Source organism: Scomber scombrus, chromosome 20, assembly GCF_963691925.1.
Source record: "Scomber scombrus chromosome 20, fScoSco1.1, whole genome shotgun sequence".
In the NCBI taxonomy this organism is placed as follows: domain Eukaryota; kingdom Metazoa; phylum Chordata; class Actinopteri; order Scombriformes; family Scombridae; genus Scomber; species Scomber scombrus.
The window spans coordinates 13,409,500-13,433,238 of NC_084989.1; the positions used below are offsets into that span (position 1 = coordinate 13,409,500).

The 23,739-nt window shown below is 41.0% G+C and overlaps 1 protein-coding gene across 1 annotated transcript in view; it reads right to left on the bottom strand.

Moving 5' to 3' along the window:
- The window catches only part of prex2 (phosphatidylinositol-3,4,5-trisphosphate-dependent Rac exchange factor 2), an 89,491-nt gene that overhangs the window by 11,688 nt on the left and 54,064 nt on the right, over positions 1 to 23,739 (bottom strand). Inside the window, exons 24-36 of the mRNA XM_062441526.1 lie at positions 23,047 to 23,269; positions 22,716 to 22,923; positions 19,168 to 19,347; positions 18,830 to 18,924; positions 18,138 to 18,220; positions 17,122 to 17,212; positions 14,756 to 14,884; positions 13,717 to 13,758; positions 12,621 to 12,718; positions 12,310 to 12,456; positions 9,179 to 9,281; positions 8,929 to 9,072; positions 8,657 to 8,771 (exon numbers count right to left, since the gene is read on the bottom strand). Coding sequence (XP_062297510.1) covers positions 8,657 to 8,771; positions 8,929 to 9,072; positions 9,179 to 9,281; positions 12,310 to 12,456; positions 12,621 to 12,718; positions 13,717 to 13,758; positions 14,756 to 14,884; positions 17,122 to 17,212; positions 18,138 to 18,220; positions 18,830 to 18,924; positions 19,168 to 19,347; positions 22,716 to 22,923; positions 23,047 to 23,269 — 1,658 coding nt within the window. The remainder of the gene's footprint in view (positions 1 to 8,656; positions 8,772 to 8,928; positions 9,073 to 9,178; positions 9,282 to 12,309; positions 12,457 to 12,620; positions 12,719 to 13,716; positions 13,759 to 14,755; positions 14,885 to 17,121; positions 17,213 to 18,137; positions 18,221 to 18,829; positions 18,925 to 19,167; positions 19,348 to 22,715; positions 22,924 to 23,046; positions 23,270 to 23,739) is intronic.

Here is a 23,739-nt window from a genome sequence, read left to right on the forward strand (position 1 = left end):
CCACTCGGGGCACATGTATGCATTTATATACCACAAGGCCTTAAATTCCACCATAATACACTTACCACTTATTCAGGCTAACAAGGCTCATATGTGAACAAATGTTTTATACCTCCAACAGCAAGGGGTTATTTTCAATTTTCTCCTAAATATAAGTGTAGCAACTCATTCAAATGCCACAAATCCACAGCATGTTGAGATACAGATGAGTAACCTGCCCATTTTATACCTTTACTTGTTGAAGGTTTCCAAGTATTTAATCCCTATCTGGCAAATTAACCTTGTGGCGTGCACTACTAAATGACTATGAGCAGAGTTTGCTGAGGGTTCACATGGAGCTAACAGCCCATGTAATTGGTTCAAGATGGCCTTATCATTCAAAAGATGTCCATGATACCCTGGAAGTGATACGGCTCTTCTGCAGTGAAAACACATCTCCTCAGTTCATTTTGTAAAGAGCACATAAACTAACACAATGGCTACAACTCCTGAATAGTCTGTATGAGGTGTAACAGGCCAATGTTTTGTTTCATTGACTGTTTAAGCCACTAAATATTTGATTTCCTCATTAAAGTTCCTACAGTTAAAATCTGGCATCCGCATTGCGTGTGCATGTTAGTGTACGTATACTTGTCTGTGTGTGGGTGTGTGTAGCGTTTAAGGCACGGGTTGCTGTGGAAAAACAAACCGCTGCAGTAAATGAAAGTTACACCCAACAGTCTCCAAACAAAACATCATTCTCTCAGGTCAAACAAACAGAGAGAGCTGGGGTTCAGTGAAGTATCAAAATGCTGTGAAACGCAACAACACAAAAGAAAAGCTTATTGGAAATCAAAACTTTACTCTGAAATTGTTCTTATTCAGACTCTTACAGCAGGTACGGCATGTCTGTGTAGCTCAACTGTGTCCTGGGAGCCCTAAATCCTTGTCTTGCTCATCAGTCGACTGCTCAGACTTTTGTCCATCTCCTGTGTAAGAGCCCAACTCTACTTCATCTGCATATGCAGACATTTGTTTTGGACTAAATAAAAGCACATTGTCTTGCTCTTGCACACCTCTGTAGGAGAAGCAAGGTCATAATACCCACTGATTATCTCATCCACTGGCTATAAGAGTTGGTCTAAAAATACCATCAACCACAGCTTGAGGAACACGGCTGACTCTCCTGGAGGTCTATAATGACAAAATAATAGGAGTCAGACTGCGAGTGATGTGTGGTTTAATGATAACCTGCATTACATCTTCTGAGCTGATGATGTTTTTCTGGTCAGACGTTTGGAAACCGAGTACCTTCAAAACATTTATAAAGAATGAAAAATGAAATTTGCAGCCCACACACAGCGTGCAAACACACGACTGTGTGGCTGAGAATGTATTACATACACATTATGTATAAGTCAAAATCCACAGGGTGTCTTTCGATTCCCATCTACACTTGCTCTCCGGTTTAAGCCCCTATAGTCTTGTAATGCCTGAACTGTAGCTGCTCTATTTTTATGGGAGGACACTGAAGTCCCCTGCAGGTTTTGTACAACATAGTTACATTTTTTTTTTACCTGCTGGCAAGTTAAAAAATAACAGTCTCTCTAGTTTATTCTCAAGGAATTTTACGCCAATCAAAACTCCAACCGACCATCCTACTGACAGCACAGTGTGTATAACAGAAAAATGTTAGAGTGACTGTCACACCCATCACAGTTGCTCGTGTTGAAAAAATGTCCCCTATTCATATTTTCTTCCAGCTTTTCTGCAATAACTAAACCTTGTCTGACCACACACACATCTAGCCAATATGTTTTACATGAGGCTCTAATGGAAGATTTGGCTGCAGGCCAGGGATGACCGGCTCTGTGTGTAGCTGGCTGTATTTTATTGGACCTATGAGAATACTTAATTCTCTTTGTTTCAGCTTCCTTCATGACAATAGGACACTCGAGGCCCTTTGCAGCTCAGGAGCATTAGTAGTCAGCTGCAGCATCAAAGAGAGGGATCTGAGGCACAGATGTTTTCACCAGCGTGGGAATGGGCACATTAGTATGACATCCTCCATTTTAGAAAGTACAAAAGAAACAAAAATCACCCCCGAAATACCTTGAGAGAGAAGTATTTCAAATATAACTGCTGAGTGGTCTTTGGTGGATTTTTGCTTCAATCCCGTTCACCCACGAGGACAGAAGTAAAGTGTCTGGGATTTATGACATTCAACGTGTGTGAACTAGCTGAGGTGAATGCTGGTCCATGTAAATCACTCACGTTGCAATGATGAATGACACTCACCATTATTAAATCCCCCACAAACCCCTGCAGTGTTTGGCAGAGCTACAGTACCTAAGGGCTAATGAGGGCTTCCAAGAGCCCTCACATGCCACACAGTGATGCCTCTGCAGTGACACAAGTAAGATGATGTGTGTGAGTGTGCTGGAGGTCATTTCCTTACCCCTGCTCCTCCTTCCTATTCACACTTCCTGCTAAATATTTATGACCAGCTATATGTCAGCCATAGCTTGATATGGAACCACGTGCCAGTAGGGAAAAGCCTCAAAGCCCACCAAAGAAAAGTTGATTTATTGATTTTATGCGGCATGTTTTTTGGTTTAAGAATTTGAAACAAACAGAGATGACTGAAAATACCATCTTTCAATCCTTATTTCATTATTAGCGTCAGTCAAGCCCAGGAAACAAATATCTGATCCTTGACACAAAAATGCAGGTTAGTATTAATGGGGTCTTGGTATCATAGCCAGCTGAAGACATATTATCACTAAATCATTGTCACTGAGGGCAAAAATGCACTTATGCATTATAATGCAAGAAAAAGCTTAAAATGTTGAACAAATTTATGACTCGTGCTGCTCGATGCAAAGTATGCCTCGTTCTGGTGATATTTTTAAACTCTCATCAACTGCTACTGTGATGAGTCAAGGTCTTTATTACAACATAAAGCATAACGTGCAGAGCTGTCACCATTACAGCCATTCAACGATAGATTCAAAGATAAATGATAAATGGAAGCAAGTCTCTGATGCTCAGCCTTATTCGGCTTTATAAACAGGGGTTCAGTGCACACTAGCTGGAGCAGAACGAAGCCCCTCCACCTTCCTCAGTGCTCTAGTGGATTGGGACTCCCTTTGCCGGTGCAAAGACGCCAGCGTTTTCACCACTTCTTCAACGGCAGGATCACAGAAAGAAGAGTTCACTTCTGTTTAGGAAAAATATGACCAAAGTTGGAATTTCCTCTCCCTCCTGCTGCTAGGAGAATATTCACAATCAATTATGCTTGCAGCCGTTTAAACCTGTGAGCAAAACTTCTCAGGTTACATTTTTCCCAGATTAGCTGTACTACTGTAATATTGTTCCTCCATCCTGACAAACAACTGTTTGAGGAGCTTACAACACTAATGCAAGTCAAATGGAAGATGTGGGAACTTGGTGCAGTAGCTATCGCTCTATTAATCACTGCTGCATAACCTTGCCCCAGGGAGGAAGAGAAATATCATCAATTACATGTTGCAAGAGCTACGGATTTGTTGTGCTATTTTGATGTGGAGCAAAGTGATGGGATTCATCGGAACTGAACAACTTGAACTGATGTCACACCATCCATCAGTCTTTGTGCATATATTGTAGAGGTGTCCTTGGAGTACAAACAACACAAATAATCTAAAGCTGGCTGTAAGGGAGAGATTTTGTAGATGCTCGTGTTTCTTTACTCAACATTCCAATTCAGGTCTATTAGACTAACAAAGCCTAACCTCAGTCATCTGTCATTACTTCATCAGGTCGCATTAATCGCCTTTTGTTGTACATGTGGCACTTCCACCAGCATAATTGCACTCCAAAACACCAGGTCATGTCCGAACAAAAGCGAGGGGATTGATCTGTGCTGCAGCTACAGAGATAAAGGACTGAGGGAACTCACTCCTGTGTTGAAAATGACTCTTTGGCCTAAGCCAATAAGCATTAAGCATTTTTGCTTAATCAAGACAAACTGCACTGCAGACGCACGATTACACATTCTCCGCTGCTGCTGGAAGAGTAAAGAGAATGAGCACAAATTACTTACACTGTGTAGCGATGACAGATGACTGTTTATCTAACAAAGCATGAGATAACAATAATATGTAGAATTTGTTGGAAAATGCTATACATCCCAGCTTATCTTTCAGCCTCAACATCATCATTATTTCTCAGGCTATGTAGGATCTTAATATCCACATAAATTGAGTGGGTTTTTTTTTTCAGATGTGGAAAGTTCAATTCAATAGAAAAGCCAAACGCATGCAATGCAAATTTTCTGTCTCTTCACTGTAGAAAATATATTTATTTATCTGCAACAACACTATAAAGGACATGATGCCCATATGTTTCAGCTGCAGACATTGTGTAGTACATGCTTGTTTTTTCTTTTACTCTTCCACACTGCTGGTCGTGAATGTACAGCAGCATGTGCCTCCAATCAATTGCAAGTGAGCAAAAAAAAAGGGGGAAAAAAGGAAAAGCCAATTCCCTGCTCAATATTCCTGTCAATAAGAGCAAAATGAGATGAAACCACAAGCCTGAAATAATCTCTACCATTGAATAATGCATTTGCAGACTGTTCTGGTTCACTCTGCCCCTCTCCTAACCAACCCTCTCTTGCACACTCTCCCCCCTTAACCCATTATCTTTATCCTTCCTCTGAAATCCCTTCCATCTCTCCAACCTGCTCTGGTTATCTATATTCCCCTTTCAATTTCCCCCTTGTCCATTCTTACTGTGTCCTAAAAGGAAAAGATGTTCTCTGTTTAGAGCATCTTCTTTCCTCCCTTTTTCATGTCTTTTCTTGCTTCCATTTACTTATAGAAAGGGAGGATTGGGGAGAAAATTGTATGTACATTACACATTTATCTCACAATTTGTGACAGAAAAATAAATGAGACATTTACTTTATCCCCCGTGTTAAGCTCAACAATGTGTTCCTACTTTTGGAGGATGAGAAATCTGCGGGATATTTTAAGCAAACAACAAGGCTATTACTAAGGAAACTGTCACTTTGCATGTCTGGGTTTTGAAAACTCTACCAAAAATACACGTCAGCTGAGATGATTCATAAAAAGTTTTAAAACGTGAGCGTGTGTTCTGGCTCTCTATGCCACTGACTCCTGCGGGACCAGGCATGTGCTTGCGATTTGGCCCGTATGTTTATGTGTTGCGGAGGACTTCAGTGACTTCATCAGGCACTTCGGGTTTGCTCAGATCATACTGTATGTTGTTGTGGGTATGGAAAGAGTAAGCCAGGGACAGATAGGCTGCTGGGAAATCTTACATGAGTATCATTGACTGCTCGTGACTCTTCTGAAATTGGATAATGCCGCAGTGCCCGCTGGCAAAGGCGTCAGTGGAGTAAAATAAGACAAAAACAAGGAAAGCAAGCTTTCTCTCGTTTTTGAATTTAATGTGATATGCACAAAAACATATGCATGCAAAAACACATGCACACACAAATAGGATTTAGAGAAATTATTCTTAACAGGATGGTCCATAACATGGTGAGCAACCATGTTATCCCTTAATTTAATTGATTTAAATCACCCAAATCACAGTATGTGTACAGTAGGAGAAAATTAAGGTATTCATTCTCATCAATATTACTTCTCCACATGCAATGTTGATTGATAGATAATTCAATTACAACACCTAACAAACAATATCTTAGGGTCCCAAACATGCATATGGGGATCTTAGGTGGATGAAAGCCTGTTTGGTGGGTTGTCAACACGAAAACGTTTGAGGATCTCAGCTCCGCAGTTCATTCAGTTCAATATTGCGTGTGCTGGGTTGTTTCTATCTGTCAGTCTGCCTCTGGCTCCGGCCCACAGTGTGGGTTTAACCCAACACTGCTGTGGCCGAGCTCCAAGGATAACGAGGTGCCTGAGGTTGGAGCACTGCAATGGAGGGAGGAGTGACATCACAGCCTGTTTCTGTGGTCAGCCCTAAGACACATGGCACCCGGCGAAAGAAAACTACTGGTGCTATTACAAAGAGAGACAGACACTGTATTCACTGACTGCTGAAAAGCAGCTGGGAATATTTACTTTACTACAATTGATACAAGGAAATATTCTGGGTGGGAGCAAAGAAATGTGTTTCTGGTGCAAGTAGCCTGCTAAAGTTTTATTAGTGTTCATCATATTATTCCACGTGCACATGAATGACTAACCAGCAACATTGAATTAAAGTGCTACAGTATTTAAAGAGGGATGTAGAGAACTGAGCTGAGATGATTAGCCAATTAAATCAATAATTCTGTCTGCAAATAATTAATCAGCAAATGTTTTGATAATTTTTGCAAAAATCATAAATATTGCTGGTTCCAGCTTCTCAAACGTGCAGTTTTTCTACAACAAATATGTTAGTAAAGTGAAGATATTTGGATTTTGGAATGTAGTTTGGATAAAACAAGCAATTTGGACATGTTGCCATCTTATTTTTGCAGTTTTCTGGCAAACTATAGACAAAACAATTAACCGAGAAAATATTTTGCTGATTGTGATGGACATTATGGTTAATTACAGCTCTAAATGACTCACCATAATCCATAAGCTTTGCCTTGTATGAGAACTTCACTTCTCACTGTTTCTGTTCAGCAACACCAGCAAAGTAAACTACACATTTCCTTCAGATGGCAAAAAACTTTTACTCCTTCGAGCAATCTTTCTTTGGATTTATAAACTCAATACCAACTGATTAAACCCAATGGACTTTACTATACACACAGTGGGAGAGGGCTGATTAGATTTAGACTGAAATAATCTACAGTTCTGGGCTACAACAGGTTTTCATGAAATGGGGGTTGAGTCTACCTGAGAAGGGCAAAGTCCTGTTTCACTTTAGCTGGGTTTCTGAAGCATCTATCCGCATCCCTACCCAGCACCCCTAGTGCTCCCCAAATCACCAGCCTCGCTCGCTTGCCTGTCAGTGAACATCTGCTCTGTGTTACTGCTGGAGCCTCTGCTGTCAATTCAATTATGCTCTTTCTATACGGGTCATACTGTGCAGATATATACAGTACACGTGCACACATGCAAAAACACAGGCTATTCTGAATTATATGGCTGAATTCCAGTAAAGCAATTATTTATGGTGTGCATGATTACAGTGCATATACATTTGTTAAGATGATGTCTTGTTAAAAGGTGCTGTAGGCAGCCTAACACATTTGTGCACACAATACAATATATCCCTTCCTGTGGTATCTTAATTAGAATGGCGGTGACATTTTGAGAGATGGAACATGAAGCCTGTTATCTACACTGGAGTCTGCAAACAAGGACTCAATAAAATGAAGATGCCACAAAATGCCAATATTCTACTATTAAAAGGTTGTTGAGTCCCAGAAGATCTGGCAAACAATATTACCATGACACAAAGAGATAGAGGGACACTTGGAAAGTGTGCTGGCACAATTTGGTATCCACAGGGGCGTATTTGGTCTTTTTGACGCTCACAAACATGAATGCTTGAAGTTCTTTTCTCTCATCAAGCTAAACACTACAAACAAATTAAAAGCTGTCTATGGAAAGTAATCCCAGTAAATTAATGTTTTGTTTGGAGGATCGGCACTGATGTGGCACATGACTGCCCGAGTTGTAAATCATTCAACCACCCTCCCCGAGCAGATTGTCCCCTCAATAACCAGATGAAGTTTTGCTGTGAGCTCTGCTCTGTGTTTAATTATCCACACAATCAGCAGCAGATGTTTAGGCAAAGCAGACGTGTCGACCAGTCACCCTCCTAGATATTCAATGAGGGAACATGCTGGCTTGGCTTCAAACAGAGTAGGACTGATTCTTTCGATTAAACAAGATGGCATCAGTCTATATCATTACGTCTTGACATTACAGTGTCTGTATTTCAGTGGCAACTGAGCTTGCTCCAAACTTAAACATAGAGACAGAAGGAAGCTGCTTCGATCTATGATAACAGAGTGCCCAATTAGCAGACTTCAAGAGGATCAGGCGGATGTGTGTGCCTATAAATCTATTATGCGCTCAGCTTTGTTTCCACAAATCTGCACTAACACCAAACGTAGAACATTTAGCAAAAAACATATTTAACTTCCTAATTATGCAGCCTCTTAAGACTTTCTTAGCATGAATTTTTAATGTGTCTTGTGCATTCACAGTCACTCGCATCCTTTTTTAGATGACCGATTTAAATGTGGTCTCTGAAATTACAAGAAAGTATCTAAACTGAAACAACATTAATCATTTGTATAGGTCTGACACAAAAGCCAAGCCTATTTCTTCATATCTGTTTATGCATCTTTAAACGATCCACGTCTGGCCAATCACAGAGGGTCTCGGGTGTGCGGCAAACCAATGGGGTGTGAGGTAACTGAGTGCAGCAGCTGTACAGAGGCACTACATCAGCACTGGTGCCACAGTGGGCACTCTCATCCAATCACAGCTGCCCCCGCTGTGTGTGTTCGCAACCAATCAGAAAACATTCCTGCTGTGCTTCTCTCAGCCAATACCCTCAAGGCCCTGCTGGGCGTTGAGAGCCAAGCATGACTGAACGGGACGTAGTTTTGATTTATATCCTACAAAAACTGCCAAAATCCCACAGCACATGAAGTCTCAGACTCATATCTGTGTACATGCCTCATATAACATACCTCAGTCTCTTGTAGTACTGTTTGACCTTATCCAAGGAGGCAGCATTGATTTGGGCCTGGTATTCTTCCACTGAGACATTGTCTCTGTAGTAGTACCCCTCCATACTCTCTAGTGCTAGACAGGGATGAAACAAGAGAGTGAGTTATACATTGATAAATACACTATATACATCTATTGGCCAGTGTTCATAGTCATCTACAGCATGAAGCGGTTTTCATCTCTGCAATATGCAAATGCTGACTTAAAAGTTTCCGAACCAGCCTCAGAATACCTTGTGTGAAGAGCACCGGGTAGATTTTGATGCCTCCTCCATTTTTGAGCCTGTGAGGCAGCTGAGAGAAGTAGAAACTCTCCAGGTAGAAGCAAACCTTCAAGGTCTGGCGAGTGCCCTCCACCTGGTATGAAATGGGCATGTCTACCAGAGGAGAGCAGAGAAGAGAAGAATATTTCACAATTTGAAGCTCAACGTAATGCTCCTTTAATTAAAAAAAAAATAAAATCTATTTCTGCAGTGTACGTACTGGCCACCAGCGGCTCCCCTTGGAATTGCTGGAAGTAGAAAGTGACCTTCTCCAGGTCAATTAGGGCCACCTGAGTGTCTTCCAACGTGGCCTGCTCGTCAGTCTGCAGAGAGAGATGTAGCATATCAGTGAGAGTGTAGCGGTGGAGAAAGTACTCAGAAGAATATTGAACTGAAAGACAAATTAAAGGAAAACATGAATAAAAGAGTGTAGAAACATAATTAATTCAGAACAGCGGGGTCACTGATTGGTTTGATGAGTATTAACATGATGCGAATCATATGCTAATGGCGTTCACAGACACCAGATTTGAACATAATTGAAACCCAATGGGATATTTTGTGATGTTATGTGGTGCTCTCCACCACCAACATCAAAACTGCAAATGTGGGAATATCTTTACGAAAAAATGGTGCAGGATTTATCCATAGACTTTAATGAGTCTTTGCTGATGATGTTCTGGAGGCCTTACTAAGACTCTTTTGTCTTTTGTCTTGATTTTACCATTACATTATAACTCAAAACTCCTTTTTAGTAATTATTACACCTGCAAGTCTAAACATCTTAGCAGCAGAGTGTGTAGTATTGCTGATGTATTTGTATGTATACAGCATTTTAATATTGAAGCAGATCAAAGTAGGACTAAGCTTACTTCTACTGTTGCTATTTATACTGGTAGTTTAATCTATTATGTACCTTAGACTATGGATATCATTGTTGGTATGTAAAATCTGAATCTGGAAATTAGATAGTAGCTATAATACAAACACATTTATGCAGTGGAGTAAAAAAGTGCAACTACCTCAAAATTGTATTAAAGTACAGTATTTGAGCGACTGTACTTTTCCATTCCTCTTCCACAAGCTCACATACACACTCACACACTCTTTTAGAGCTGGAAAATAGCTCAAGTTGAGCGTGCTGTAAATAAAACTTTGCCATTCAGCAAACAATGTGACAAGAAGCACGTGTACCCTTCTGAGGAGTCCGCTTGTGTTTACATACATGACAGAGTGTGTATGCGTACATCTTTGTCTGTTTCTGTGTTTGCTTTAGCTTGTGTGTGTTTGTTTACGTCTCTCCGTGTGCGTACGTGTCCTTGTTTCCTTTTCAAACATCCACCCACCAGCCACTCACACACACAAACAGGCACATCTGCTGGTGGCCACAGCAACAGTGGCTTGAACGTTTTGGATTGTGATGCTCTGTACTCCTCTATCATCCAACCTTCCTGTTTCTCTCTCTCTCTCTCTCTCTCTCTCTCTCTGTCTCCATCCACCACATGCAGAGGGATAAACAGAGCTGTGGTGGAAGAGGATTAGGGGTCTTTTTTCTAAAGACACATTTGTGATGGCCCGACATGTGACAGAGGGGTACCCACTGCCCTGCCAAGTGACGCCTGCTGTGTGTGGACAAGTTTATCTCCAAAGGCCGTCACACAAACACCACCCCACACACACAGTTTCAGTATACACAAAAACACAAACATGCAAACGCACACACACCAACAGCATCCCCAGCCCGTCTCATGCTGCCTTTCATGTGGTGCCCTAAAAAGGAGCGTGCTGTGATTTGACTGGAATCATCTGCAGGTACTGAAACCCTGTTTTGTTCCACTGGGACACTTGAAAGGGAAATGTCTTGAGAAGAAAGGAAAAGAGAAACAGAATGACGAGGAAGAGAGGAAGAGAGAAAAGTGTCAATGATTTTAGGGACCTGACCTAAGCCCACACACTCCTCTAGTCTAAATCTCTAATTCCCAACGAAAGGGGACAGAGATAGAAACCATGTCTAAATATCTAGTCTTAATAAAAACTATTTTTTGCTTTTGGTTGATGATACACACTATTGAAAGGAATCATTGTGGGAAAAAAAATCAAAAATCAGCTTTTACCAAAGACATTCAGCTGCTCACCCCAGAGTACAATTTCTCCAACCTTTATCATATCAAAGTCTTTTGGAGAGAAAGGTTAATATTGGCTCTGAATGAGGTCACAGTGTGTGCTCAATTTTACCCATCCATAGTGGTTGTTCATGATAAACTCAGCTCTAAACTGATCCTTTTTATTGGACTGATTTAAACTGATGTAGCATAATAGACCAGATTGATACCAAGTAAGCCTATAATAGACTTTGGCTAGTAAATATGGAATATGAATTATTCATACTATACAATACAATACTAAAGATTATAGATTGTATTAAAGTTGTGAATCAACACACTTTTATACAAATATTTTTTTCAAGTTTGGGTGTAGGGTTGAGTGAGTACAGGAGTAATTTTAGATATTTGGTTTATTATAGTCTTAGCAACATTAAACCAGAACAGCTTTTAAGCTTTCACTGACGGTTAATTAAAACAATTGAGGATGAAAATATCAAATAATTTAGGCCATTCAGTATTTTTGTCTGAGAAACTTTTAAAACATATCACATGTGTTTTAGGTTCTTGCTTGTTTGGGATATTTCCGTAACATCTCCACTTATACAGCAACTATCCAGAGGATGGTGAAACTGTCTGTTTCTTCAGTAACATAAGAGGGAGTTTTGGCTGTGCAAATCAGCGGCACACCTCAATGATTCAGACCACATCCCTACACAGTCACTGTGGGCAGACTGCATTAAACTCAGCACATTTTTGGGAATATTTTTTTTTGTGTTTGCTGTGCGGCCTGGAAGTGAATGATGATCTATTTAAAATTCAAGCATATAAATGGTAGATCCCATCATATATGCAAGCTATACTGTTACTTATTTACAGAGCAGAACAAAAATGTTGCATGTTGAATAATTCATATCCTGCTTTTTTTTAATTATAACTCAGTGATTAATGTTGCTTGATTTTTATTGCTTGATATGCTGTATGTGTTCTGGTTTTATTTCATAATATGAGAACTCAATTATTGCTTGGTGCAAAAGGAAAATATGTAATGTTGCACTTTGTGTATGTTAAAGTTAAAATCTCTGCATGTGAAATGTGGCTCTATGTACTGTATGTATAGTTACATGAAACTGTGCATTTGTGATTGTCCACAATTCCACTGATTGGTCAGTTCACAACAAACCCATATGGTTTGTTTACATATGTTACTGCAGACTAAATAAGAGCTGAGGTCTGGGCTGGTGCTCACCAGATTGGGAGAGAGGAGGGACTGGAAGTGTAAGAGCAGCCCAGTGCTGGCGATCTGCTCCAGCCAACGACGGCTGGCTTCCTGGGCCTCCTGAAGGTCCTGGGGGTCTTGGCTGTCCTGTTCAGGCTCCCTGCCTACATTGTGGAACTGAAAGTGGACACAATAAGCTAACTAGGGAGCAGAGGAAAATAATCAAATAAAGTTTTTTTTTTTATTCTGCTGTCTTGCTATTTTGTAAAGACATAAAGACTATGCTGCTTATTTGTTGTAGCTCTATAGTTTATACCACACAATACATTTGTATAATTTACCTGGTTGAGAACAGCCAGTAGGTGCTCTGAAAAGGCACATACAGCTGCAACTAGAGACTGACAGAACACCATATCTCGCCGCAACTGGATCTCTGAGTCTAGAGAGAGAACAAAGAAGACATGAGGCTGAGAGAAAACCTTAATACACAGGAAGAGAGGTGAAGTGCAAACAGTGAAATGAAGTGAGGGGAGCAGTCAAAATGAAATGAAAGAATAAAATTGAGTGACTAAAGATTAAAGTTGTGGAAAAAGTGGTGTGGCAGAAGGTCAAAAGGAGTTATAGAAATAGGTGGCGCAAGTTTCTTATGGTAATTAAAACAGATTTTTTTTGGGGGGGTCAGATTCTGCGCTGTGGCAACTTTAAGTATTCAGTAAGGTGACAAAACGTCTTGGCTGCTTTTTTAAAAATCTGCTGGGTATTAAATATTGTATCAAGAAAAAAAATGAGAGCAAATGACAGGTGCGCCCGAGTGGAAAGTAATTGGCTGCCATAATTTCCTGAGAAATAGGCCCCCTGAAAAAGTTAAGCATTCCACTGAGTTAAAAATGAGTTCATGAACCTCTCAGAAATTAATAATGTGTCATGATGAATGACCGCAAACTCTTTGACACTATTAACCAATCAAACCGCAGCCTCACAAAAAAAAAATCCACTAATTATTACTTATTGCAGTTTGTTGTTACCTGAGGCAAATAAAAAGTGCAGTTTATCTAAAGGAGTTTTATAGCTGCAGTCTACTGACAGTAAAAGGAATAATGTGAATTTTAATGCTTCATTGTACTGAGTATAACTATAACATACGTTAACAACCTTGTTCTATAATTATTGCAAAATTTAGATTTTACAACTAAACACACAACTACACTCTTTTCACTGTCCTCTATTGTTCCTAAAAGCCTGCTTTATAGTATATATTTCTGTTTTCCATTCCTTGTTTGATCTTTTCTTTTTTTCTCTTTCAGTTAAGTTTACAATTTTTGTTCCATATTTGGATCACCAGTACATACTATGTCTTTAAAGTGTATTGTTTCTTTTGTCCAAAATTAACACACTTAACTATAATGTTGGTCTGTAAATTATTGTAAGAGGGCAAACCTGTATACTGCAGTAAGACCAAGAGCAGCCGCGTCTTCACCTCTGAAAAAACAAAACAAATAAAAAGCAATACAATGAGACAGCGAACAACCTTACATCAACTCCCCAAGAGCCCTTTTTCATTGTCCACAACAGTATGACCTATACTATAAAGTCAGCCCCATAAAGACATAAATAGTAAGATGCTGTATAACTCTTCTGCTCCATCCCAGGTCCACAGCTGTTTAACTTCACATATAAGCAAAGAAAACACAGCATCATAAAAACCAGCCACAGGCAAAGATAATAACATAAATCCGCATTTGTTTATAGACATATCAGAGCCGCGGGTAGCTTGGCAGGACGTTGCGCTGCATGAAAAAGCCATCGTGGTAAGAGGTAAAAGAAAAAAAAAGAAGTGGTGTACACAGGCCAAGCGGCACATTAATATTAACTCTGCTTATTTGTACATTCCCAGTCGTGACCGCCAGCTCACCTTTCCCAGGAGTGTCATGTGACTGGCCATGTTTCTGGGCTGCTTTTATGCATGTTTGCCTACTGCAGTGTGTACATATGTGTCTATAGTATGTCTTTATTCAATCTGTATGCCAATGAAAACAAAACAAAGCACTCGCATTGGGAATACACAAGATATCTAGATACAAATTGGGAATCAAGGGAATCTCATAAAGTGCAGATTCTTCAGCTCCAACTCCGTTTCAAAAGCGTGCACCCCAGAGGGGTTTTAGGTTTAAAGTTTAAAGAAAATAGCGCGGTTAGCCTGGGAGCGCCTGTGCCTACAAAACTGTAACAGAGGTCATTATTATGTCCAATAAATATGATGAGGTGTACTGAAGAATTGGTCAATTTAATGTACATAACCTCCCCAGCCAGGAATGGTCCTCCAAGATATATATACTGGATGGGATTGTGTCAGCAAGCTTTAGGGCCCAACCATTGCGAAAGCTGTAATGCGTGTGTGCGTGTGCGTGTGCGTGTGTGTGTGTGTGTGTGTGTGTGTGTGTGTTCTATGTCAGGAGTAGCTCAGGTACACACCGACCTTCAACATATTTAGCGATGGTTTGTGTGAGGGCCTGAACGCTGCTCGGTAGGTTCCAGGGATCCTGCTTGACGTGGAGACGCAACTTCTTGGTGCAGTTCACCTTGGGCTCCATCTCCTGCTGAAACTCTGACAGATAAAAACACAAAACACACACCGAATTAGCGAGAACCCGGTGGTGGTATATGACTATGTGTATTGACTGCTTTTATCTACTTCTTGCATTATTAAATAGTGAGGAAAGTGAGAGACATTTTCCTTAATTAAACAGATTTTATTTTCACTCCTCCCCTTAAATATTTTGCTCCATTATTTTCATCTCCGAAAATCAGTTCCTCTTTCTAATATGTATATATCTTTTTTTGACTTTTTGTCAACAAACATAATACAGTTAAATGGACACTGGAAAAATATGACAAATGGCAGAAAATGATTATACTCTCCATCTGAAACTTCTTTGCTATTATTTTTTATTCTCTCTCAAACCAACTTTATCCATCTTTTTCTTTCCATCCTCTATTTCTCCTCACATCTCACTTGGTCTACATCTGACTCCTCTCATTCCACTTGTCTTTCCATGTACCTATCTCTCCAAATAAATGATAAAAATGATAAGACTGTCCATCAATCAAGCAATATTCTTCCCATTTTATTAGTGTAGACCACAGACTACCAGTTATAGAACACCTACATTCTAATCTATCATCTCTTGCAATGGTGAAACATGTGTCAATCTGATTTGATGCCTCTTACAACTAGGCAGAAAGGCTTGTAATAAAGTTTACTTTGGAGACGAAGAAGAGATCTGTGATAGAGGGGTGACTGTTAAACAGTGGCTTCGAGGGGGTTGTGAGTGTGCGCACGTGTGTGTGTGTGTGTGTGTGTGTGTGTGTGTGTGTGTGTGTGTGTGTGTGTGTGTGTGTGTGTGTGTGAGGACGACAGAGAGAGTAAGAGATCAGATGCAGGAATGCTCCACTTGTTAGATAATCCTATTTACTCTGTTATCAACCACACACATTACTGGGGTTGAGATGGATCAGCTCTGATGAAGGCCTTCACATCCCTCCTGAGGGCATTTATGCATACAAACAAACACACACACACACACACAACACAAGCAGACCTATTTTCAGATTAAGCATCTGCATTCACTTGAGGACAGCCTGGGATGAGAGAGGGAATCTCTGTGCCAAATGGTCTGGAGGGGGTTGAAGGCTTTACTTGTCAAAACATACAGAATAATTTGGTAAACTGCTCTTTTGCTTTTAGTGCTTATCACACACCATTAAAGTCACATAAAGGTTATAATTTTTTCCCACCATATCAGTGCTTACTGAAGCCTTACACAGTACAATGCAGACCACAGCAGTACAAAGCATGCAGTTTTTATTCTTGCGAAGTCTAGTATCAATGCTTGCACCACTCGCAAAAAGAACAGACAAAATTGACCTTTTTAGCGTAATTTTTCTTTTATCTTATCTTTAACATGCACTGACTCAGTGCCACAGATCGTGACAGGGCACCGTCAGCTACTTTATATTTGTACTGGGAAATGATAAGGATAAATTTAGCCCCTTCCAGCAACATTTCCTACATTTTCCTGTGAGAGATAAAGTGTAACAATGACTGTGTGGTTGAACACCAAGGCCAAGACGAGGTTAGTCAGAGCATAAACACACTGAAAGCGAAATGATCAGATAATTTAAGAAGCACAAGAGCTGCTACAGGGTCGGATTTTCCATTGACTGGTAAGTAGCGCTACAATAACTGTAAAGTGGAGATGAGTATGCAACTAAGTGGTGCTGTTTCAACACTATAAAGCGCTTGAGAGAGAAGGGCACAGGGAACGCTGAAGGTGAAAAGAAGTGGAAGGACAGGAGGGAGGGATAAGCAGAGGAGAACATTTTTTTTAGGGGCTGGAATCCACTTACAATATTTCCCTAACGTCTCTGCAATTACATCTGTGCACACACACACACGTTACACAACAGGAAGTTACAGCCCCTGTGCGCAGGCGGCTGCGACATTTTCGGCATGTGCTCTGTTTTTTCTCTGTGTTCTGTATTGGTGCTGGCTGGGCTCAGGAGTCTTTCCAATATTATCTTTCTTCTCCCAGCCGCACTGTGCAGCCCAGCGAGGCCCATGAAGCAGAGCTACACACTAGCATAAACACTCCTCACAGGAAAAATATCCACAGCTATAGCAGGAAGGGATATTTAAGAAAGATTCAATATGTTTGCAACTTTTACATTTATAACTCAAATGATTTGACTGCAAGATGGACATGTGTGTAATGAGAAGTCACGAAAGATGATGAGAAATATGTGCTTTATAGCCGGGAGCATGGCACAGTACTGGTGTTTTACCTTGTAATCCTCTTCCAGGTGTAAAGCACTTTGTCTGCTCGAATGCCCGAGCCACCACTGCTCCTCTCAGTATGCTGGTGATTGAGTCCACCTGATGAAAGCACATAGGTCAAGTTGTGGCCCTTTACATGATACAGTTCCCCACCAAGCCAAGATCGAAAATGTGCAGAGGGAAGCAAAGAGAAAAAAAAAAAACAACACCTGCTTCGCTCACTCTCTAACACACAGACACACACACATAAACACACACTCATACACAAAATCCCACAGAGCCCCATTGAACACAATTTGCTATGCAGTATGTAAACAAAGCTGGGGAAACTGTTCTACAATAAAACAAATGACAGGAAGGCCAAAAGTGCAGAGACAGCAAAGCATTTTTTCTGCTTTTCCACTGCCGATGGAGACATCCTCATAAAACTTCTCCTGCATGGTGTATGCATGTGTGTGTATGTCAGAGTGTATATGTGGAATCAGATATGGTCAACCTTTGCACCGGAGGTTTCAAAAAGGACAAGGGTCAGCTTAAAGCTCTCATGATTTTCCCTTCCTGGGCACGAGTCGTGACAACCGAAGTCAGAAAAATACACAATTCCCATTGTTTATACACAAAAGTATAAATCAACATCTGACCTTTAAATTGCAAATTAAATATATTTGTAATTTGTGTGTGAAAATCAGACTTTTTCATTGGGTGGATACAGCTTGTATGTGTGTAAAAGATGCATCAGGAATTCCAACTGAAACCATTTGCAATCTATCAAACAAATCTAAAAAGACAACACAATAATTGCCTCTTCATCCTAAGCGATAACAAAAAATCTAATGTGTTCCTCAGGGGATCAATCAAGTATGTAGATTGAACTGAATGCTTATCTGCAAAAGAAACTGGCTTTTGAAAATGTTCACAGATGAGAACATAATATAGCTTTGTAAATCTGAGAAAATTCCACACCTCATTTTCTCAGGTTTTAAGTTGCATCTATCACATCTGTGCAGATGTTTCACTGACCCACCTGGCTGAATAGATGCTCCAGGAAGCTGTGAAGTTTCTTCTGCTTATCATGGGACAGCCACACACTGGAGGGCATCTCATCTCCTGCAGAGGTTACAACTAAGTATTAGTCCAAAAATGTGCTAAGTTAAACACATTATTGACTATGTGGGGCCATAGTGCATCAACACATCCATCCTGGATCTGTCTGCAAATACATCTCTTTATTGCCTGTTGATCCTACTGTATGTGTGACTAGCTTAAAAAGGACAAAGAAAAAATTTGATTACCTGAGATCACAAATAGCTGTGAAGTGTGTGTGTGGCTGTGTGTGTATATGAGTGTGTCACATCCTCAGAGACATAGGGAAAGGATATTTGACAGGATACCCAGCTGTGTAAGACATTAATGACAAATCCAGCTGAGATGTATGGCCAAATGCCTGTCACTTCAAATCAGATTCAACTTCACTCTGTTTTGTCCTTGCCTTCCAGAAAGGCACAACCATGCCATTAGATCGCAATCATGACTTGTCACTTATAAGACTATTTTGCAGTTGTTAGTGTTCAGGGTTATGGATTATGGCCACAGAGATTTACAATAAATCCAAGTCACCACTGTGTAATACCATAAATTACATTATTATCCATCTGCAAAAACAAGTTGACTATGTGAGAGAGTAATGGCTGTGTCCACTGTGTTGTATTTGTGTACCTGAGTCCAACTCATCACTGTGAACATAGGAGCTGCAGTGGCTGCTGCAGATACTGGTGAAGGAGGCAATGGAGTTCCTGTTGCTATTACAGTCACTGAGAAGAAAGAGGGAAAAAACTGTTTAGGGGAGATATATTTTCATTCATTTTTATTTGCTTATTTGTCTCATTTTTAAAACACTTTTTTTTATTGTATGAAATGCTATCACATTCCTTTTTTTTTCTTCATTAAAACTCACTCACTCCCATTTTTCATAATACATTTTTTTGTAAAGTTAATTAAGACCTATCTAAAAACATCTGTACCTTTTATGTACCATTCTCTGCCACTGGTTATACCTGTATGAGTCTCTGTTGCTGATTGTATCGTGTCCGGAGTCCTCCTGCTCGTCCCCTGCCACGTTAAAACACACTTTCTTCCCGTTCCGCTCCCCCTTTTCCCCCTCACTCTCTGCAGATATGTAGCTCTCTGGGGTCCTTGTCTCTGACGCTGGAGGGTGGGTGATGGAGGATAAAAGGCTGAAAGGGTAAAAAGGTAGAAAGAAATACACATGGAATTACTGAAGAAATAGATGCATTCTTTCAAAAGCAACAGTAAACACAGCTTGATCAAAACAGCTTTTTTGTTCAGACTAATGCCACGCAGGAAACTCTTACGTGTGTCCCGGCACTGTAATGTTTTAAACTGTATGTACAGTATGTCCGTGCATGTGTCCGGACTCCAACAGCTGACTGAGTGGGTCAAACAAAACCCCAACCTGTTTGCATTTGGCTTCCGCACAACAGCTTCAGATGGTTTAGGGATCTGCATCATATTAATAGGTTCAAACATGTAGCAGGCTGCAGCTGTGTCAACACGCTGTAACTCTGCGGCGAAGATCAGCTCCCCCTCTCACTGTTACTGCTGTATTCTATCACAGCTATCAGAAGAGCAGGAAGAGGCCGGCCGGGATATTTTCACAGTTGCAGCAACACATGGTGGCATTTAAAGCCATATTGCAATAAATGCTAGGCTTGGACTTTTTTGATCTTTCCTCACGCACTTTCTGACACGCAATGTCTGTTTACATTTCAGCCTTATTTTAATTTGTGTCCGCTTACATTTTCCATTGTGTCATAACATCAGCCTTAAGCACGTTTCAAAGTGAAGGCAGTGGGGAGGGGTGGCTGCTAGAGTCCACTTGCGCCTTTGTGAAATAAACAACCTGTCTTCCTCATATACCCAAATGTAACTCAGATTTTTAAACCTCTTTATGATTTTAAACACCTCTCCTTCCCCTCCCATTCCTCTCTCTCCACTGACCCCCTTTTCTATCCATTCACAAGCTGACTAGGCCACAGAGATGCCCTCATTATGGTCCACTCCAGGAGCCACCACAATGGCCCTCCAAAGCAGAGTGGCATTCCATTGCCATGGAGAAGCCCTCCAGGCTCTGTGATTGGCTATTGGTTAATAAAGAAGTGGGCGCAGTTTGGGGCCTTTGGGGCACAAACTATCGGAGGGAGCAAGGGAGAATAACAATGACTGGATCAGAGAAGAGGCTTCAGCAGAGAGAGACAGAGGGGAAAAAACTGAAAGCAAGAGAACGAGTAGGCCAAAGTACATCAGTGCTTATGGCAGCACAGTCCAAGAGATCTCTTAATTTCTCACAGGAAGCCCTTTAACCCACTTTGACACATTAAACCATTAGACATCACTCGCTTGCAATGCATCTATAACTTTGGTGCATCTGCATTACAAAGCTCCACATCAAGCTGTTTCATGTCAGGATATTTGCATAATGCTTTAATCCATAACAAGGTAAATAAATTGCAGGACTCTACAACGCTTAATTATGTGCACGGAATAACAAAATTATATGAAAATGGAGGAGAAAAGTAGGTGGTGGGGGAGGGAGTGGGGGGTCAAGTCCTGGAAGTCCAGGAAGGGAGGAGGTCCTGATATGAAGCACATCACCGGCACGTCCTCACAAAGCTGTGACCCCTTGTCTGTGGCCTCCGAGACAAAAGTTCACAGGTCGTTGCCTCAAAACGAATTCCTCGAAGGTAGGCCAAAAACTTATGCAACATCATCATATGTAGGGTCGTTTTTCTAAATTACTTAGAAAGACGATATTTCTAATCTCGGATGAATGTACCGTTGACTTCCTCTCTTAACTTAGGTTTGGGAATGGAGGTTAGAGGGGTTGAGGGGAGGCGGATGTATACAACAGATCCCTTATAAATACGGCTACTATATGGCAACTTCAGTTCATTACATCATTATAGTCACACCCAATGCAGAGAGAGGAAGAGAGCCTGAGAGTGAAGGATGTCTGTGTGCAGACAGCAAGACATAGAGGAAATGACACAGAACAAAGATACAAAACCAGGAGAGCTGGGCAAGGGAGAGCGGGTGTGGGTGAAAAATACAAGCAGTGATGACCCCAGGCCGGTCAGCTAAAGGGTTAATATGCAAACACACCCACAGAGGTCAGCGCAATGCTTCCAGACTGCAGCTACGAGCAACACAACCCATATCAGTTCCGCTTCTTTGAAACACTCACAGCTACTCTCACAGCTCACTCTTAACCGGCTCCTGAAGAAGTGTGTATGTGTGCAAATGTTCGGTCATTATCCCCTCACTATCCATGTCTCGGACCATCTGAATGCATCCGGATGCGACTGCACTAATTGGCACTGACAGGAGCATGACAAAATTTGTCCAGACCCAGTCATTAAGAGCCCTGCTGTGGACTCGACTCATTATGACCACAGTGAGGTGACAGCTCTGCTCCATCTAGAGACTTTTAATGTCATTCCCTGAATGCTACCGCCTACGCCCAGATGACTTCTAATGACTTAAATCAAATCATCATCTAAAAATTCATAACACACACATCTATTTTAATCTGTCAGCTGTCCACCAATAATTACCAACTGCTGCAGGGAAAATCTGGAAAACTTCCTGTCTTAAGATATCTTATTAAGAATGAGAAACTGCACTGTAAATGTGTGTATGTATACTATGCATGCATATATCAGCCATCCATTGTTATTGAACGATATTTCCAGAGGGCACCTGGTCTAATCACACACCCGGTACTTCGTTAGGATTGTATTTCCTTTTTGGGGGAGGGGGTTAGAGCTTGAGCAGTGTTTCCCATTTCCTTTTCATAGCCTCCTGTGCTTCCAAACAATGAACCCGCCAAGCATGCCAGGAAACACTGGTCTAACACACACACACGCACCATATCAGGGTTATAGTCCTGAGCATAAATGAAGCGTGTGCATACCTTCAAAATATGGTTTTAAAAAAAACACCAAAAATGTTTTTCTCTTTCTCACACACACACACACACACACACACACACACACACACACACACACACACACACACACACACACACACACACACACACACACACACACACACACACACACACACACACACACACACACACACACACACACACACACACACACACACACACACACGATAGAGTAATGACCAAAATGTATGCTCGCCAAGTGCCAGATGCAGCACTTTGACCAAGCAGGCTGCTAAAGTTACAGTTTGTTATGCGAGGCAATCTGGTTTCAAAAGAAATCTGATCAAATGGAATCACTGAGCGCCCTTCTCTTCCCTTCATAAACAAAGTGATTTGAAGTGTTAAAAAGAAAAAAAAAATCTGTTTCACCCTTTGTTTGTGAGGAATATGTTAGAATAGATTAATCTAAAATTCAGAGAATTGGATGAAACAAACTGTGTCGCAAGGGAATGACTGCGAGAAACAAGAAAGCGTGTGTTTATGTTTGCAAATGTGACCACTTGAACCACTAAAAGCATGACTGCGCAGGCACAGGTGTGTTGTATATGATATGTGTGTGCGTGTATAGCTACTTACTCATGAATATGGGCACCATGTGTCTCCATCTCCTTCACAACAGTGGTGAGTTTGTGGAGAAGCTTCTGATAAGCATCCAGAGTGAGTAGGTCTTCTTCTCTGAGCAGGAAGCGAAGGCCGTGGCCCTCCGTCCTGCCCAGGCTATGACCTGATGGAGCAGCCATTGTGGTGATGGTGTGCTGGACATTAACCATGGGGTTCAATTTACCTGATGGAACACATAAATATCAAGCATAAAAGCGCCAAGTCAGCATCGGAAATTTCAAACCAGATGCAGATGAATATGCATCAATATTACAGTGTGCAGGTGTTGAACACATTGCTAACTCACCCTGCTCAGCACTGTTACGCCCTCCCTTCTCCATTGTGTTCTTCCTGTTGTCCAGCTGCACACCGAAGGCACTACCCAGAGACGAGGTGGTCTTGGGGTAAGACACCTCCATCACATTGATATGACAGTTTGTGGGGCAGAAGTCACTGCTGTGGAGGGGGGAAACTTTGCCCTTCGCCTGCTTAAACGTCGGCCATGCCCTGTTCTTTAATACCCGAGCAAACTGAAACAAGAACAAGAAAGATACAGATGATTTAGAGATAAAAATGTTTTCTTTAATGCGATTGGTAACCTGAAATGTAGGTAGAGATTTTGCATATGTATTAAGGAATATTTGCACTACAATAGCACTTACTGCAGAGAGTGTCTTGGTAAAACACTAGATAATTTAGAACTAACTTTCTGCATTTTGGAGGAACTTTTTCATAATTCACTTCAGCATTCTTATTGGCAGTGTGAATGCAAGAAAAAAGCCCTTGAAAGGTATGTAGTTCTCAGGGGAGGTCCCCAGTGAGTAGTTCCCCTCAGGGAGTCCCCAGAACAGTTTGGTCCGAAAGTGTCTTTAGTCTTTGAGGGTGTGAGCAGAGGACAATTTTAATTGTTTGGAAAAAGCCAAGGTTAAAGTGATGCATCAGAGGGTAGCAAGTTTGCCACAGTACCTTAAAAAAGGAAGAAAACAAGATAAGGATGTTT